We start from the raw sequence: 18,668 nt of genomic DNA on the forward strand, positions 1-18,668 counted from the left end.
AGTTAATTTCGAATCATTGTAACACTGGTTGTTAGCCATGGTCTCCTATTAAGCTAGCAAACACAATTGTCATGATTTGTTATTTCTTTTGTGTTTGAGGATGTTTTTTTAAAAAGAACTATTGTCACAGTGGTTAGGCCTTAGAATAATTTCACATTTGTTGCTATGACAGCGGCCACAGTGGGGTTTTAAATTATACAATGCAGCTTGCGGAGGTTTGCTATCAGGCCTTTGTGGCATCAAATGGATTTTAGCTCAGGGATTTGACTATGTGCACATTACTAACGTTAATGGGAATATTTTAGTTAACTCCCAAAGTAGGCTTCCTAAATGTGAACTTTGTGGACGGCCAGACAAATGTGTCCTCCTTGGAAATGATCATAAAAGTAGTTTAAAGGGCCCTCTCTGTGTGTTATTTCTTAGTTTGAGATTTTTTTCTTCCCAACATAGTAGATTACTAGGGAAAAGATAAAGAAGTAGTTAGCCCATAAGCAGAAATGGTAACATTTGGTTAGGTTCTTGTTTTCTTAGCTAGCTGTGTATGTGCACACACACACACACGCACGTACACATACAAACACATGCATGCACACACACACGTGCATACACACACACGTACACACACGCATGCACGCACATACACGTGTACACACATGCACGCACGCACACACGCACACACGCATGTGCACGCACACATATGCACACATACACACTGTGGAGAGCATATTTCATTAGTAGGAATTATAGAGCTTAGCAAGCATGGACTCAAACCAGGAGGTGCCACATACAAAATTCTATAGTTCTTCAACAACCCAGAGTGAGAAACTGTTTTGAGCAGTTCTTGTACAACTATAGTTCTTTTTTCTCTTTGGGTTGAAATGTGAGGTTTTTCTTTGGTGTGTGGGTGGGGGGACTTTAACATTTAGTAGGCAAACAAAGTCCCCATTTGCTTGTAAAGGTTCTTTCTAATTCACTGAGAAATACTAGCGTCTTTTGTGTCTTAATTCACCTAGAGTGAATGCTGTCTGTGCGCTTGGGGAATCTAACAATAAATAATACGGTGACAAAAGAGTGAAGTATTGCTTTTGCAGAGCAAGGCCCTTGTCTTTTGGGGTGCCCTGCAGACTTCTAAGAATGGTGCCTCTAGGAGACTGAGAAAGAGAGGTACTGATCTAGTCTAGTCCTTGCATGCACAGACAGGCCTAGGAGGAGCCCCAGACACCCTGTCCTCAGGCCCCTGCTGAGCAATTACAAACTCTTGTTTTGTGGTCCTTTTTATTCCTTATATAGAATACATTTCTCTTTCCCTGCGTTTCTGATGCTGATCACTTCTTAAGTGACCTCTGCAGAGCCCTTTCTACTCTGCATAGCATTTCACAGTTGTCTTTTTTCTTTCTCTTTACTTATAAGAGCTGTATGAGATAGTGAAGATCCCGTGAGCAAGGGACTCATGAATGCCATCCACTAGCATGGTGTCAGATGCTAAGGTTGGTAATGTCCTTCAAAGTCAGGTGGCCTTTCAAAGTCTCCCTGTTGAGCGCCGAAAAGTGTTATTTAATCTAATTTTAGGTCACATGTGCACCTTTGTATGTACTTAGCAGTAGATTCTGAGTTTTTCTTTTGTCTTTGATAATTCTAAACCACAATTTCTACATTTTGGAGTCGATTGGTCTAATAGAAAACACTGAAGTGAATTTTGCTAAGGTAAACTTGACTCCCTGGTGTCTTGTATTTTATTTCCCCGCCTAGTTACTGGATCCTGGCTTTCTAACCTTTTCCTTTGGAGCAGGGAAAATACCTGGATGCCTACACATTCTTTTACAGCATTATCTAGGTCAAAATTGAAACTTGAAAGACTTTTTCAGTTATAGTAAAAGCAAAAACAAAGGGGACATTTTAGAAGCAAAGTTCATTTTCGTCTTTATATCTAAAATGTGACTGGTGATATTGGGACCAAATTTTTCTTTTTATTTCTTGGTTATGTGAGGGTGGGGTTTTAAGCTTTGTGTGTTTTGGGTTTTTTGTTTTGTTTTGTTTGTTTAATGACTTTGGTCAGTTAACAATTTCTCTTTTGTTTTTTAGCCCAGTAATGCTGGCTAGACAGAAGTCATTGTTGAAGCGTTTCGCCATGTCTACTTCGTGTTATTTTAGTGTAGGTCATCAAAATGCCCACTAACTACTTAGTGACATAGTTTAAAATGGATGGTGGCCAGATTGAGGAGAAAGGGGAAAGTAGGTATCCTTAGGGCTGGAAGCTGCCCCTACTCCTCCATTGGAGAAAGCTGAGTCGTAATCACAGCCCAGTTCAGCTCCCCAGCGAGGTGTGAGGCTGTTTATTTTCACTCCGGAGATGTATATACTGCAGAAAGAAAGCTCTGGCCCAGCTTAACCTAAGCAAAGTCATTACTTATCTGTGATCTGGCAGGCAATTTGATTAAGGCTGACAGAGCTCGTATAACGTCAGAACCAGACCCTCCTGGTGATTGATGACGCTGCTCTGTGAATTTTCAGTTTTTTGTTTTTGTTTTGTTTTGTTTTTTAATTTGAAAAGGAAAAAAAAAAAAAAAAAACCCAAGCAAGAATAGATACTAATCCTGATTTGTATTTGTATAAACTGTATGATATAATTTTATATAGTAGCATGTACTACCATGTATGCTATATTTTAAGTGACAGTTAAAAGGTTTTAGAGCAGTGGTGTCTTGTTTTCTGTCTGCAGGCAGTTTGACTTTATCCTGTTTCTGGTGCTGGGGTAGGCGTGTGCCTTGTGCACGGTCCATTTGTTTTCTCCACTCTGTGTATCCTTAGCCCTTTACCTGTGGTCCCGGTTCCTAGCATAACATCTTTAACATGGGTTGCTCTGATATTATATATTCCTTAGTACCATTGCATTACTCTTTTAAAAAAGACTAATCAAATCAAATCAGTTTGGAAATGTTTGGCTTTTAAGGCGTTTTCAACCCCTTGCTTTCTAAGTGCAAGAAACCAACTTGACCTTTGTAATAGCCTGTCTGAGCCATGGAGTGTGTAGTTGCTGTCTTCCGAGTTGGCTTATGGGTTCCGTGTCTCATTCTCATTGATACAGTGTGACTAGAGTTTGTGAAAAGCTCTACCCGTGGTTTTGGGTGCAGAGTGTTGGGTCCAGCTACCCCCCTACCCCTGCCACTGCCACACACAGACACTCGGCTTGCAGGCTTGCAGGGAAGCACAGTAATTTTTGTAGTGGTATTGAACTTGTGCTCTGGAGAAAACACTGTACCGCAATTCTACCAATGCACAGGCTTTAAGCCACCCATTTGGGGCCTATAAAAGGGAGGATAAAACTTGTCTATATTGCATTTATAGAGTTTCTATAGGGTGGCAGCCTTGTGGCTTTGGAGTTGGGTAGCATTTACAAGATTATTTTAGCTTTTATAATCTTGGGCATGCATATTTTGTATTTTTGAAAATATAGCTCTTGCTTCATCTCCTAACATCATTCTCAACCTGAATTTGTGAAGATGTGTGTGGTAGCCCTACGCCCTCCATCAATAACCCACAGTTACCACTGGGAAGGTGCCATTAAAAACTGACCAAGAAGTACTGACCAAAACAGTTGAGTCTTTCTCTTTTAGCTCTGATCTAAATACAGCATTTTAAAATCTCAGTTTCATACCTACTAATGAAGATGGAGTTTATTTATGTAAATAAATCAACAAATCGATGTTCCCTGTACTGACAGGAAGTAACTAAATCCTCACTTGTAAGTCAGGCTGGCATTGTGACAGATTGTTTAATAAGTATGCTTGGTTTCCCTTAGATATTTACCATGTTCAAGACTGAAAAGCAGTTGTTGGCAAGAAGTAGATGAACCGAACTGATGATTTCAGGATTTACTGTGGTTGGAATTTTGTGCACCAAGTTACCTTCTCCGTGTGTCCTATCTTCACAGCCGCAGAGACCCTTGGCTTGCGAGCTCTTGCTGCTTTGTTCCTTTGACTAAAGTTCATATCTTACTGGAAACCTGGCCATTGTGTGTGATAGAATCCTGCTGTTTAGTCTGTACTGATGACCCCTGCCACACCTGTGTGTATAAAGGTAGCCACACATGCACCAGCTACAAGGCCTTATGAGCAGCCTTGCTGCTGTTGAGCTTTCCTGGTATCCATGGTGGTTCCCCAAAGCCTTCCGGGGACTGTTCTGTCGATCGGTGCGGTTCATGTTCTCTGTGTGTTGCTGAGTCTCTTCTTCGGGCTTAAACGGGCCTCTTGATGACAGTTCCTCTTTAGCCTGTTTTCACTGTGGCCTCTGCATTTTCTTGAGTGCCATATCATATGCTTTGCTACTCGGTTCTCTTGGCACCTGTCTTAAAGTATATGTAATGAAAATGTTGGCTGCGCGTTTTTAACGATTGATAGAGCATAGGTAACTAAACAGTAGCATAAACATAAGTAATGAAGAAAATGTAGGTCCTCACTAGAAGACATAGGTCAGTGGTCAGGTCACAGAACATTAATGCAGGGGGTGGGTGTCTAAAACAGCTCTCTGATAGTGTTTTTACCATTTCTTGTTGGCTTAACAGAGTTTTGTTTTGTTTTGTTTTGTTTTTTAAACATAGGAAACCAGTAGTTTTTCAATCAGAAAACACTGCTGGGGTTCTTGCATCGTAAGTTTGTTCATTTATCAAATGTACAAAGACGTGCTTGGTCATAGCTTTTCCCCGGTTTTGGACTTAAATCAGTCAGTAAAACCGAAGGGAACTGAGTGGTTAATTGGGCCCACTAGAAAAAAAAATTTTTTTTTAAAGCTCTTCGTTATTAGGACTGGTTCATGTATAGGTGAGTGGAAGGGGTTAGGAGTTCTCACATGCTGTCATCCCCAAATAGTCTAGCCTAGGTTCTTCACTTCCTTTGAGGAATAACAGGGCAGATGAAGCGGGGACCCGCACTTTTCCTTTTGTCACTTTTGTTCAGCTACAGTTATTACACATGAGAAGTCAGAATCAAATGAAAGTCAAGGCCACTGTTGAGGAATGAAGGTTGAAAAACCTGAAATTTAAAGCAGTGTGTACAGAGATTGAGTGGGTGGGTGGGGGCTTATGTGAGTTTAATGCAGGGTTGGGTGTGGTCGGTGTACTGCCTTTGACGCTCCAGCTGCCCCAAAGGGTCTAAATGTTTGGCCTATTTGCTGAGAAAGATAATTTTGAAGGTCCAGCATGGGCTTCTGTATGGCTGGTTTTTTGTTAGTGGCAGAGACCTGTTGTCCCGAGGAAAGCAGTGATGCTGACGGGATGAAGGCATGAGTGTCTAGGAGGAAACGGCCACCTGTTTCATAAAGAGTGGTATCAGGCTGTTAGAATATACTGCTTTAAGTCAGTGAAAGCCCAGGTCTTTCGTTGTTTCTTAACATTGATCTTCAAGCCAGCTTGGTTTTTAGTGATAAGCTTGTACTGACCTGGAACAAAATGAAAAACAAAACAAATAGCCAAAACATAAAGTGATTGCTTCTAAAGCTATGCTCATCATGAAATTACTTCCCATTTGCTTTTTTGTCTTGTTTGGGTGAAACAATCATAACAGATAACAGTTCTTAGTTTGAAAAATTAATATTTGGCATTGATACGTAGGCCACTTAGATGGTTTAAGCGTTGCCCCTTTCCTCCTCACTGTCATCATCTTCTGCGGTGCTGAGGATTGAACCCACAGCCATGTTCACGTTAGGCAGCTGTTCTAAGACATCCCGGTATCTCCTTTTTAAATTTGGCTATGAACATCCCAAAGCCTGGGAGGTGCTGGCTGTAGTGTAAATCCAGCAAGTCATCAGCACAGTTGCTGATGGTAGGGTGTGGCTTCTCTGCTATTCTGTAGGTTGGGTGTTTGTCCACATACGAGATGTCCATTAAGTTGGTATGGTGCCTCAGTGTCATGTTTGATTCCTTCTGGCCCCAGGTTTAAGTTGCCTTTTCTCCTTCTCCAGCAGGAACTGGGATACCTCAGCTAGTTTTAATGGCAAGCTGGCGGTCCTGTGTCTGGAGGTTAGGAGGCAAGCTCCTAAAAAGCCGCTCTCTATAAAATAGTTGCTTTTTAGATGTTTTATTAGTACTGCTGCTGGTTATTTTAATTAGCAGTATGTTTTATTTGCACCCTCAGGTCGTTTGAGCCAAGATTGTAATTCAGATAAACAAAACAATATCTGATTTTCTGGAACACCCACACCTGCCATCTGGGCTTCGCCTCTGAGCTGCTTGTGTTGGCAGTGAAGCCACAAGGGGGGCGGGTGTGTGTGTATGTATGTGTGTGTGTGTGAGATCATGTGACGTGATTCCTGGAGAGCTTGGTACCTGAGTACTCCCCCCCCCCTTAATTTTGAAAATGAATGTCACTTGTTTTGATTTCTTTTATTAGCATGTATTAGTCGCATATATTGATGTGGTTCTGGGTGGTATTTCCATACATGCATGTGGCATGCGTGAATCAAATCCAGCTTGCTTTCTTCCATACTAGTAGTTTTCAAATTAGTCGTATTCTTTTATTCGGTAATTTTCTTTTTAAAGATAAGTCCTAAGTCACGAGAAGAACTTTGTTTTCACTGTGTACACATTTCTGACAGTGTTTGCAGAATTCCATGGATACTTTGTTGATGGTTTGGCCCTGAGGTGGTAGGCAGCACTTACAGAACAAGGTTTTACTAGGCAGATTTCTACAAGATTTTTTTGTTTTGTTTTGTTTTTGAGTATAAATTGAAGGGGTTCCCTTCACTTAAGTTCTTACAGTGAAACCATGAACTTCATGTCTCTTACTTAAAAAGTATTCATTATTTGTTTCATGAATAGACACATACACTCTGTCCTGTTCATGGAGGCCCTGCGCTTCAGTGTTAGGGCTAAGGCTTTCATGTCTGTGCCTTCTCTCCCGTTTCTCTCTTTGTCAGTGCAATGATTAGCATTTGCCAAGGATGAGGTGAGATATAATGTAAGAGGTGACAGGTACATGCAGATTTCTGTGTTCTCTCTCTATCTCTCTCTCTCTTTTTTTTTTAAAGTGGAGCAGTTATAGAATGTTAGTTATAGAATTCTAAGGCTGGAAAAATTGTGGAATTTTCCCCCCTCTGCAGAGAGAACACACACCACACTGTTAGGGAATGCTCCCTCTGAACATTTTTTTAAAAAAGTAAATTTAAATCATTTATGTCTGTAGGTGATGTGTGCACGTGGATGGGCATGCTGTGGCATGTGTGTGTCATGAGGTAAGAGGACAGCTGTGTGGTTGGTTGTCTCCTTCCACCCTCAGGAAGGTTCCAGGAGTTGAATACAGGTTGCCGGGCTGTGTAGCAACGACCATTCTCCACTGAGCTAGGTTACTGTTCCCTGCCTGGACATTCTTTTGTTGTCTTGTTTAATAATTTATTTAATTATATTTATTATTTATTTATCAGCCTTGGGTGTAGAATGTGCCCTGAGGATTGAACTCAGGTTGTCAGGTTTGGTGGCAGGTGCCTTTCCCCTCTGAGCCATCTTGCCAATCCCTGCCTCAACATAATTAAGGAAAGGGAAAATAAATATATCAGCTTAGACTACTGACCAAAAATTTTGTTTTAGAATATTTACAAATGAGATTTTTGTCTCTGATTTTTTTTTTAATAATAAAAAACGTCTGAAATTCCACAGATTCTATAAAGGTGTTACTGTGAGAGATGCTGCATTTTAGGAAACAAGGATCTCCATTACCTTCTGTGTTACTGCCCCTTCCCTTACGCATCCTTCTTTTCTGATGTCCCTTGACTATAGACACTTGACGTAATTTAAATATATGCTCAGAGTAGCGTTAAGAGGTGGGCTCTCTGGTGGGTGGTTAGATGGTGTGGAGGCTCTGCCCTCATGAATGCACTAATGCCACCAGGTATGAGCTATCCTGGCCTCTGATGGTGATACCCCTTGCATCTGTTGCTCCCTTGCTTGTCTTTTTTTTGGGGGGGGGCAGGGGAGGGGTCACAGAGTGATACAGCACAAAGGACCCCACCAGATACCACACTGATCTCTTCATCACTGCAAGAACCAAATAGATCCCCTGCTCCTTATAGATTACCCAGTCCTGGGTATTTTGTTATAACAGCAGAAGCAGCCTTTTTGTTGTAAAAATTACTGAAAATTTGTTTTTTTTTTTTTTTTTTTAAGAGCTAAAAATTTTGAAATGTATTATTTGTGTGTATGCACATATGATGTGTTCATGCTGGGCCACACATGTCATGGTGTACGTGCGGAGGTCAGAGAACAACTTTGTGTGGTCTCTTCTCTCCTTGGACCTTTATGTGGGTTCCAGGGACGGATGAAGCTTAAGTTGTCTCTCCTACTCTGGCCCTCTTTGCGGTGCTTAGTCTACAAATTGCAACCCCATTGATACTTGTCCTTAAAATAATGGTTTGCATCAAGAGATGTTGGACAAGTTAAATTATCAATCAAATCTATAGCTTTCTGGCTACTCAAAAACAAAACAAAACAAAACAACTTCGTAAGTTAAAAAAAAATACCCACATTACAAAAACCCTTCATGTTATACATGAAAGTCAATGATGACGAAGTGTCAGAACCCACAAGACTGCTATGTATATGGACATATGAAAGTATATTCTACAGATGTAAGGCAGCCTGACCCAGTAAAATGTATTAGAGGTGGATGGCAATTTTAGAATTATATTTGCTCATATTGCTGTTAACTATTCCAAGAAACTTGGAGTTTGTCATGTACTGTTATAGTATGTTGAAACTTTTTATATTCTTGATTGTTTTTGAAATATTCATAAATGAAACTATTGAATCATGATATTGAACTTGAAACTCTATGGGGTTAAACAGAGGTATAATAATGAGAAATATTTTTATACCTCATTTATACATTGGAGCTGAAAACAACTAATAGAGAATTTTGAGAAAAGTTTTGCACTGAATTGCATCATTGGAAGGTTTGTCTGCCATGTTGGCTCCTGTATCTGTATGTGTCTGTGTGTACACACATATGTCTTGTCTCTGTGTCCAGGCTTATTTCTTTTGGCTGCCCAGTTTATTGGCACCCAGTGTAATGTTACAATGCACTAATAGCCTCTGGTTGGTTTAACTTGAGCCTAACAAAGTTGTCCAGCAAATTATGCCTCATTCCTTGTAGATACGCTGGTCCTGTGTCATTGGTAAATTCTCAGTCTTTTCTGGTTGGACACGTGCTTCATGCTCTGAAGTGCCACGCTTACAAAGACACTGCAAACTTAATTGACCTGTTTTCCTACTTTCTTGTTCACCAGGGCATTGTAGCCTGGTCATTATTTTGTTTTTAACTGCCTGTGATGATGTAAGGTTTTTCTGATGTGCAGGTTCTCCTGCTATGGACTACTGCGGGCTTCTACCTCTGTTTTGACCTATCAGTCATGTTGGGCCCGTTATGTATCCTGGCTAGGTGGTAACCTGTGATTGACTTGTGTGTCAGCTTTTGAATGGACCTGGAAAGCCGCATTATCAGTGCACAGCTGCTCATCCGTGGTAGAATAGCAGGTTTGATGAAGCTGTGTCTGACCTAATTCTCATCACTAAATGGAGTAAGGAAGTCTAGGCTTCTTCAGTTCTTTTGTATAGTTAAGTTTAAAGATGAAATTGAAAACCTGAAACTAAGATCATTATGTTCTAGATTCTAGAAAACTTACAACTCAATAGGTAGAGAGGTGTCAAAGTTACCCCGACAGATCTGTTATTCCTCAACACTGACCTAAGTTTATTTGCAGCAAAGATACTTTTCTGGTTTTCCCCTTCATTTGCTCTCTCATCAGCACTTGACACACACACTCTCTCTCTCTCTCTCTCTCTCTCTCTCTCTCTCTCTCTCTCTCTCTCTCTCTCTCTGTATTAGTATATACTTGATGGAAATTAGTTTCTCCTTAAGTCCCCTCCCCACGTTATTAAAATAAAATCTAAACCCAGTGAGGGTCGTGTTTTTTTAACTGCCAGGGAAATTCTTGGCTCAGAGCATCATTTGGTTTAAGTAAAACTCTGGGCTTTTAAACAGCAATATTAATAGTATTACCTAACCATTTCTTTTTCAACTCTTTCCGAGTTCCTCCTTCTCCTCCCCCATCAAAGAAGGCCAAGTGCCTCATGGCATCAGCACAACACCAGTCTGTTCTAGTTTAGCTGGTTCTTAGCAAACTTAAAAAAACGTCTCTTTGCGCATTTGTTTTGTGGTTACCATAATTCTGTTATTTTTTCCCACGACGCCAGTGCCAACAATAAACTTAAAAATCCACTGAGCGGTGCATTTGTGGCAAGTGTTGACTCTGTAGCATTGCACAGTAATTCCTTGAAATTTGCTGCATTTTTATCTTTTCAGTGATCTTTCCCAAGTTGCTCTTTAGCATTTCACCATTTGTATGCAGCTATGCTCTTAAATATTCATAACCCTCCCCCTTACAGTTCATGGTGGGTGCCGGAATTATCTGGTCTCCACAATTCTGGTTTCCTATGCTCAAGAGCAGGAAGAAGTCATCCATTAGAAAGAGTGGAAAAGGGACTCTTGTGTCTTTTAAAAAACACACACACACACACAAATATTGTGAGCCGAGCCTACCCCTGCACTCAGAGCTTCTTTTGGTGTCTAATTAGGACCACATTGATGCCTGTTGCAGCTGGCTGCCCCTGACTGTTGCCTTTTTTGTACTGTGACCCTTGATCCCTGGGACCTTTCCTGGGGTTAGTCCTAGGCCCTTTCCACTGTGACGGCGCTGGAGTGGCTCATGTGGAGTCGATTATTTCTTTGCTCATTTGGCCTTTTCGGTGCCACCACTCCCACATTACTTCCATTTTCTCCCTCTTCTCTTGTTGGCGCTCAGTGGAAGGAAACACTTTTGCAGGCAGCAGGGTCGCTTGTATGTTTGGCTGGCCCAGCTGAGACACAGGAGAGGTCGGGGAAAGGCTGTAAGATCTGTGGGGGCCCCGGCCTTGAAGGAGAAGCTTGACCTGAGTAGTAGCAAGGTCGTCAGTAAGTGCATGAATGCCACTGTCTGTACACTCATGAGGGAGCTCGCCTCAGTCCTGTGAGGATGACAGGTGCCTCCGCACACCTCCAGGTTGTGCAGCTGGTCACAGAACAAGCACGTCATTGCTGGTTGCCCATGGCCCCTTCACCGGAGGCTTCAGTTTGTTAAGTGTACTTACTCCCCGCCACCCACAGGGATGACAGATGATTAGGTAGCATATTTGTTGTGGCTAAAATGATGGTACCTTCTTTGCTTCTCCTTGCCTCACCCACCTCCAGTCCCTCTTGTAAAATCACTGAAAGAAGAATGCCAGATGTTCTCTCACTTTGGGAGACCTCTTGTACGTAGAGGAGACTCACCAAGCAAAGCCTTTAGTAATTATGAAGGAGTGACGGAGTGACAGTTTGGGCATGTGGGACACGCTTGATAACCTAGGTCGAAGCACCTTTTAAAGGTACATGGGAGGTGTTGTGGGTATGGGGAATTGAGTTTCATTTAGTGACATCTGAGGACCGATTTTACAGCAAGCCTCCCTGGATAATCGGTCTGCCTCCCCTTTGTGAGTTCCTCTGGCAGCAGCTTTTGCTGGGAGCCTTAGTCTTGAATGAGGAGCTTCTTCTTCAGATGGGGTGCCTTCCTCTATTTGGGCCAGCTGTTTGCTGTTGGCCCTCAAATTTCTACCTTGCTCCACAAATCCCTGTTGTGCTGGGCCATCAGCTCCGATAGATCTCCACTTACGTCCTCCTCAGCATCTCCACAGGTGTACCCCGACCCCTGCAACACCTTCCAGACCATAAGCACAAAGCACAAAGGCTCTGCTGTTTCTCATGGATTTCCTGTCTGAGAAAATGCAGACCATCATCTACACAGTCACTTGTCTAAGTAAGAGATGTGGGCAGTCTCTTCAGTTCCTCTTTTTTTTTTTTTTTTCAAAGCAGCCAGGAAACAGGAAGTGGATACACAAATGGGTTCTGGTGAAGTCTGAGAGGAGCATTCTTTTCCAGACCTCGTCCTGTCAGTTTTACCTTTTATATCATTTAAGTATGTTCAGGTCTTAGGGACTTTTAAGTCTGTGACGTTTCAGACAATTTCTCTAGTAAGAGTCTCTCTCTCTTTGACACCAGCCTCCTAACTTGTCTTCAGCCATTTGCCACATGGCAGTATGAATGGCTTTTCAGAGGTGCAGGTCTGAGCATGCCCTCTCCTGTAGAAAATGATGAAAGCCAAATATCTTAATATGATTTATTATCTATATATTTCTTATGCTCTAGTTTCTATGTACCTGTGTAACTTCCCCTTCTGACTATAATAACCCCAGGCTCCAGCCCATATATTTTCTTACACTCTGTGTGTAGATTCTGAGCACACACTGTCTATCCTTTCTGCTTAGCGTCTGTTCCTTCCCTACTTCCCTGTTCCCCGCAGGTCCAGGTGAGGTGAGCCTTCTGCCCTTCCTCCGTCACCTGTGCAGGTGACACTGATTCCATTGCTCGTTGCATCTCTTCGCTGCTCTATACCCTGGAAACCCATCCACTTAGTGAAAGAGGTCGTGATGCTGTGTCAGGCTCCATTTCAATAAATGCCAGCTCTCATGGATAGGAACAAAACATCTGTTGGGCACTGAAAACAGACTTGTAGAGGCCATAGAAAATAGGGGCGATGAAAAAGTTCTTTCGTGCGTTTGTTGTTTTTTGTGATGACTTTTAGCTGTCTTGCATTCAAAGTTCACTTAGAGTTCCAGCAAGAAAAGAGACTCCACTGAAAAATAAAAATGAAACAGAGTCAGGCAGATCTTTGTGAGTTCGAAGCCAGCCTGGTCTACAAAGTGAGTCCAGGACAGCCAAGGCTACACAGAGAAACCCTGCCTCAAAAAAACAAGAACAAAAACAAAAAACAAAACAAAACCCTTAAAAATGGGACAAAGCCTCTAGACAGATTAGGAGAACACTCTTACTGCCTTCCTACTTGGCACTGGTCTACAAAGACCCCTATTTTGGGGGAATATGTAGTCAACATGCAATTCAAAATTTTAACAGGATGTTTCTGACTAAATAAATCATAAGCTGTTGTGTCTTTAAAGATGTAATGCCAAGACATGACTTTTGGAGGGTTTTGCTTTAGCCTTCGAAAAGATATACTGCATAGAAACAAGCTATTCACAAAGCTATTTGACCAAAATCTGCTATCTGAACCTTTGATCCCAGCACTCAGGAGACAGAGGAAGGCGAATCTCTGGTCTACAGATTAAGTCCAGGACAGTCAAGGCTACACAGAGAAACCCTATCCGGTGGTGGTGGTGGGGTTGCAATCTAACCAGTGGCTGTTAGAGAAGTCTGCATTATAATTGCTTCTGCACCCATCATCTGTCACATGACATAATAAGCCCACATGGTAGACACCATATTTTTCTTGATAGCCCAGTGCCTGGTATACATCAAGAAGTGTGCATCAAGAATCTACTGAATGAAAAATACCTTCGTATGCTTTGAACTCATCAATACTTTTTACTTTGTTGTTGTGTGTACAACCCTTTTGTTCTGGTGTCACGTTCATGCTCTTTTTTCAGTTGAGGTGCACCTGCCTTCTGTTCAGGACTCACCCCTCCCTCATCTTTGTACTTCTCACAGTATCCCACCCGAAGCCGTCCTGTGCGCTGACTGACAATTAAAAGGATGCTGCAGGAGAAGGGTTCTGTGAAACGCTTATGTAGAAAATGATGCTAGCTTCCTCTCTAAATTATTTAAACATTCGGAATGAAGACATATTTGACAGGAGACTCAAAGTTGTACATGATCGCTATGCAGGTGGTTAAATGTGGTCTTTTTGTTCGCTTTTGTTTTTTTTTTTTTAATGTCTTGTGTTTGAATTCCCTGATTGTACTCTGTCCTGGATTAATCTGCCAGCACTTACCCAAGATTTCACCCTAAGTGTATTCTAGATTTTAGTTACTGCAGAAAAAATTTTTTTCTCAACAATTGTTAAATGGCACAGTTTGAAATTGATTTGAAAATAGGAATCAGTTCTCTCTTTATTTAAGACCACATTTCATGAAGAATAAGATTCCTTTAAAATGTAAACTAACTTAAAGAATTTTCTATTTTGAAGAACTACACTGATCCCAAAGCTAAGTTTTTGTTCACAGTTAGGAAAAGAGACGGAAGGAGGTTTGGGGAGGGAGGTAATTCAGAAAGACAGCCTTGATCAGCCTTGGGGGAGTTGGGGGTGCTGGGGAGCGGGGTAACTTGGAAAGAGCCTTGATCAGCCTTAGGAAAGCAGAAGCGATGCTTCAAAAACAAAGTAATCAAATCGAAAAACTCAGGAAGGGCTTTCCCCAAAGGGCTGCTCTGGCAACATGTTGAAGAGGGGTTATAAAAGCAGTAAGTTCACAACCTGAACAATGAGTTAAGCAAACATTAGGGAAGTATTTCCTTTCTGAGCTAAGGTGAGGCATGCCTTTAGCCTCCCGCTGCCAGCAGACCGTCTGCCGAGCCCCAGCATGGCACAGGAACTATGGCTGTTGTACACACAAATTGCCTGGGTGGAGGGAAGGGCAAGGCTTAGGACACAGCAGCTCTCCTCTGAACCTCCAGATTGAAGGAGCAGAACCCTGCTTGGTGACACTGTGCCTTTCTTCAGTGTGGAGCAAAGAGCGGACCAGATTTGTAGCTTCTTGTAGCTACTGCCCTTTTTGGTACTCTGCAGTCTGTGGAGTACGCTTAACTACCAGGAGCCTTTCCTGGGAGCACAGCGATTATGAAGCATCTTTTCAGAACTGCAGTGGAGGGGTGTGATCATGTTGGGGTGAACTCCATCTGGACAAACGAAAGTGACAGAAGGATTTTCTCATGGGTGGCCAGTTCCTTCTGAGATGATGAGTTAGAGAAGCCTTAACAGGGTGTGTGTGTGTGTGTGTGTGTGTGTGTGTGTGTGTGTGTGTGTGTGTGTGATGGGAGAGGGAGAAGGAGAGGGGGGAGAGAGAGAATAGTAACTCAAATAGTAGCAAGGATATTGTTTTTGACAAAGATGATACTTTTCTAAATGATTGTGTGGTTTTTTTTTTTTTTTTCTGTGTTGCTCATGGGTCTTCTCTGATTTGTACTGGTCCCACCTTCTGTATGGTGAGTGATGTGTAGTGATGAGATTGTAAGTGGGGTTCCGTTGCTACTCCATTCAAGTCACCTGACCCATAGGTGACATCATCCTCTAACTGGGCTGTGCACAGACAGAAGTCAAGCCGACATAAGTTTACTAAGTGCCTCTTATGGACATAGTTTTTCTCTAACTTCCAAAATCACCTGAGATCATGTTAAAAGTAACCAAATAGCCAGGCCTGATGGGCCAAGCCTGTAATCCAAGCATCAAAGGGGTAGAGGCAGGAGGATCATTTCAAGTTTGAGGCTACCCAGTGAAACCTTATTTAAAAGTGTGAAAGAAGCGCCCAGTAGGCTTTATCGAGGAGGCTTCTGTGCGATCGCATTGAGGTAGAAATAATGAGCTATGACCCGTTAAGAGCAGCTGTAAATTAGGTCATGTGCGAGGGTTAAAGTTCACTGTAAAATCCATGTCATTGCCTTTTAATAAATAAATAGTCGAAGAAAGATTTGGCAAAAGGAAGAATCAGTCCTCCTTGTCCACATTTTCTCAGAAAGTGTCTCCTGTTAACAAGTCATGCGAATGTTTACTTTGCCTTCACCGCTGCTGTTTCTGCTCTTACCCTTAAACTAGGAGAATTCAAATAAACCAAAAGGGTTTTCACACAGCTGACCCCTTCTGCCAGAGTATATGCCGGTACATCTGCTCCCACTTCTTAAAGAGGTCACCAGGGGAAAATGGAAAGCACGTCAGTGGTCTAGATAGCTGGAGTTTGTAAGCTTTCAGGCTGGAGTCTGAGGCGCTGGTGAGCAGATCCCTAAGGCACTGGCTCGCAAGGACCTGGTGCTTTGTTTTATGTTTGTGCCCAGTGTTAAACGTCGTGAGTTTGACCCTTCTTTGTGTAGATGACTGTGTGGATAAACTTCTCGTTTCTCACATGTCCTTACTATAGCCAGGCACTCTGTTTTGTTGTATTCCATAATCAGAGAGTCTGGTCTCCATCCCTGGCCAAGCAGGAGCTCTGGGCAGGATCTGCACAGGTTCTGGACAACCGTGGCCAGCATCATGCCTAGCACAGAGGAAAGGGTTTAGTGCACTTTTGCTGATTTTAAAAAGTAGACACATGAGTGAATAAATGAATGAAGGAACAAATGTAGCTAAAATATACTTAGTTCAGATGTCACTTTTTATTAAATATGATTGCCCACATGGAAATTACATTATATTAAAATAGACCTTTTGTTTTAAGGGATATTATAGAATGCTTTCTTCTAGAAAGTAGAATTTAACAACATTGATTTTAGGGAGGATACACCATGTCACCAGATAAGTTACATGGAAGAGTCAGAGCAAAGTAGAGAGGTGTCTAGGGTTTAGAAGGCAGTTGGCCATATCCGGAGGATACACAGGCATTGTTAAAGTTACTCATTTTATTATCTTGTTCATTGTCCATCTATTCCACTAAAACATATGGGTTAAACATGTCTGTATTATTTATTTCTACTTTTGTAATAGAAATTGCTCCATATCTAGCTCCTAGGATGGTATCTAGTATATTATGAATGTGGAAAAATATTTGTTTCATGAATATGTGATTTTGACATATATTTCTAAATTGTCCTTCAAAAGAACTCACTGGTCCTATCTCCACCTATCAAATATGTGGTGAATTATCTCCATGTGTTTGCCAGTCCTGGGATTTATGGACTTCTTAAACGTTTTTTAAATGAGCTGTGCGGTGGTGGCACACAACTTTAATCCCAGCACTTGGGAGGCAGAGGCAGGCGGATTGCTGTGAGTTCGAGGACAGCCTGGTGTACAAAGTGAGTTTAGGACAACCAAGGCTACACAGAGAAACCCTGTCTCGATAAACCAAAAAAAAAAAAAAAAAAAAAAAAAGTTTTTCTAAATGTACTGTACTGTCTCTCTAGCTTAAAACAGCAACAAAAGCAATGAGAAAAACAGCCATTCCCTCAGGTGACATCGGTCAGAGCTGTTCATCTGTCTGTCGCATTTTCTCCCAGTTTCCCTGCTACATGACAAATTTCGGGAAGTCTTTAACCTTTCTCCCATTGTTGCCTGCCCTGTACACTCCTCCCTTCTGAACTGGTCTTGTTGACATCATCAGCCATCCGCACTCTTCCTTTTGGATAGCAGCTAGCCTTGCTCGGCTGCTCACCCGGTTTGAGACAGCTGACTGCTGCTAGAGAGATCTTTCTCCTGGATTGCATCCCATTTGCTCCTTCTTTCTTTGTATCCCCCTTACCCTTCTCTGTTCAGTCTCTAAAGCTTCTTGTTTGCCAAACATATTTTCCACAGAAAAGGCTGAGATGGTGCCTGACTTTCTTCCATCTGAAATCTACATTTCCAGCTCTGACTTCTCCCTCTGACTCATGTAAGCAACTTTGGACCTCGTGGTAGCAGCAGGATGTCCAGTAGATACCTTGAATGTTTCCCAGGCACACAGATCTGCTCATCCACTCTCCCCTTCTTCACTTTGTATCCTCTCCCCCTCCTCTGGAATTTTCTACTTTACTAAACAGGCATTCTTTACTCTCTTACACCGAAAACCAAGAGTTACCCTTGACCTGTCTCTGCATCTCACACTTCGTCTCCCAGACTCTAATTTCTTTGATTCTGCCTTTAGATGGTGTCCTGAATACAATTATATTTCATTGTCACCCACCGTGCTTTCCTCATCTGTCTCTCAAGGGTTCAGTGTCTCCTGATGGCTCATCCTCTTCCAATCTTTCTTTCTTTCTTTTAAGATTTATTTATTTATTTTATGCATGAGTACTCTATCTGTATGTACACTTGCACATCAGAAGAGGGCATCAGATCCCAATATAAATGGTTGTAAGTCATAATGTGGTTACTGGGAATTGAACTCAGGACCTCCGGAAGAGTAGACAGTGCTCTTATCCCCTGCGCCATCTCTCCAGCCCCTCCTCTTCCATTTTTGATCTGCTCCAGTGTGCTCTCCATCAGCTCTGGGTAGTTCTCCAGTAAAGAGTATCCTTGTCCCCTGGAAGAAGGAATAAACCTGCTAACCCTGGCTTAGTGTCTAGTCTAGGTATGGATTGAGAGGGTAGGGGTCATGAGGAGCCTAAGATAAGGTGTTCAGTTTAAAGATGTCAGTGGCTCTTATAGTTTACGCTTTCTTTCTTTTTGAAATGTTTTCTAGTGAGCTGAGGCCTGGGCTTTCTCTGGAACTCTTCCCTGCCTACTTGTGTAATTGGGCGCTATGCATCCAGACCTCGGACCCTTATGGACACTGTTACATGTTCTTGTGATTCTGTGTTCTTCTGTGAGTTCAGGTAAGAGGAGAATATTGATGGGATTTGGGCTGAAGCCTAAGCTCATCGTAATATTTTTGCTTTATACTTATGTGAATGTGGATATATATGTATTCATTGTATAGCATTTATTACCTGTTAAAAATACTGTAGGGGCCTAGCTGCCTCCTATCACTTGGAGGCAGAGGCAGGAGGGTCTGTGAGTTTGAGACCTTTAAAGATAGACCTATGAATTTTTTATAAGCATTAAGAACTACCACATATAGACACAAGAGACTGCCTCAGTTA

The 18,668-nt window shown here is 42.0% G+C and overlaps 1 protein-coding gene across 4 annotated transcripts in view; it reads left to right on the forward strand.

Moving 5' to 3' along the window:
* Positions 1-18,668, forward strand: part of Cdon (cell adhesion associated, oncogene regulated) — an 85,827-nt gene that overhangs the window by 11,789 nt on the left and 55,370 nt on the right. For all 4 annotated transcript variants that reach the window (XM_051156159.1, XM_051156158.1, XM_051156156.1 and 1 more), the window contains exon 2: positions 18,269-18,401. In XM_051156159.1, the coding sequence (XP_051012116.1) occupies positions 18,329-18,401 (73 nt within the window). In that variant the 5' untranslated portion in view covers positions 18,269-18,328. The remainder of the gene's footprint in view (positions 1-18,268; positions 18,402-18,668) is intronic.

This window comes from Acomys russatus, chromosome 14 (genome assembly GCF_903995435.1).
Source record: "Acomys russatus chromosome 14, mAcoRus1.1, whole genome shotgun sequence".
In the NCBI taxonomy this organism is placed as follows: Eukaryota; Metazoa; Chordata; class Mammalia; order Rodentia; family Muridae; genus Acomys; species Acomys russatus.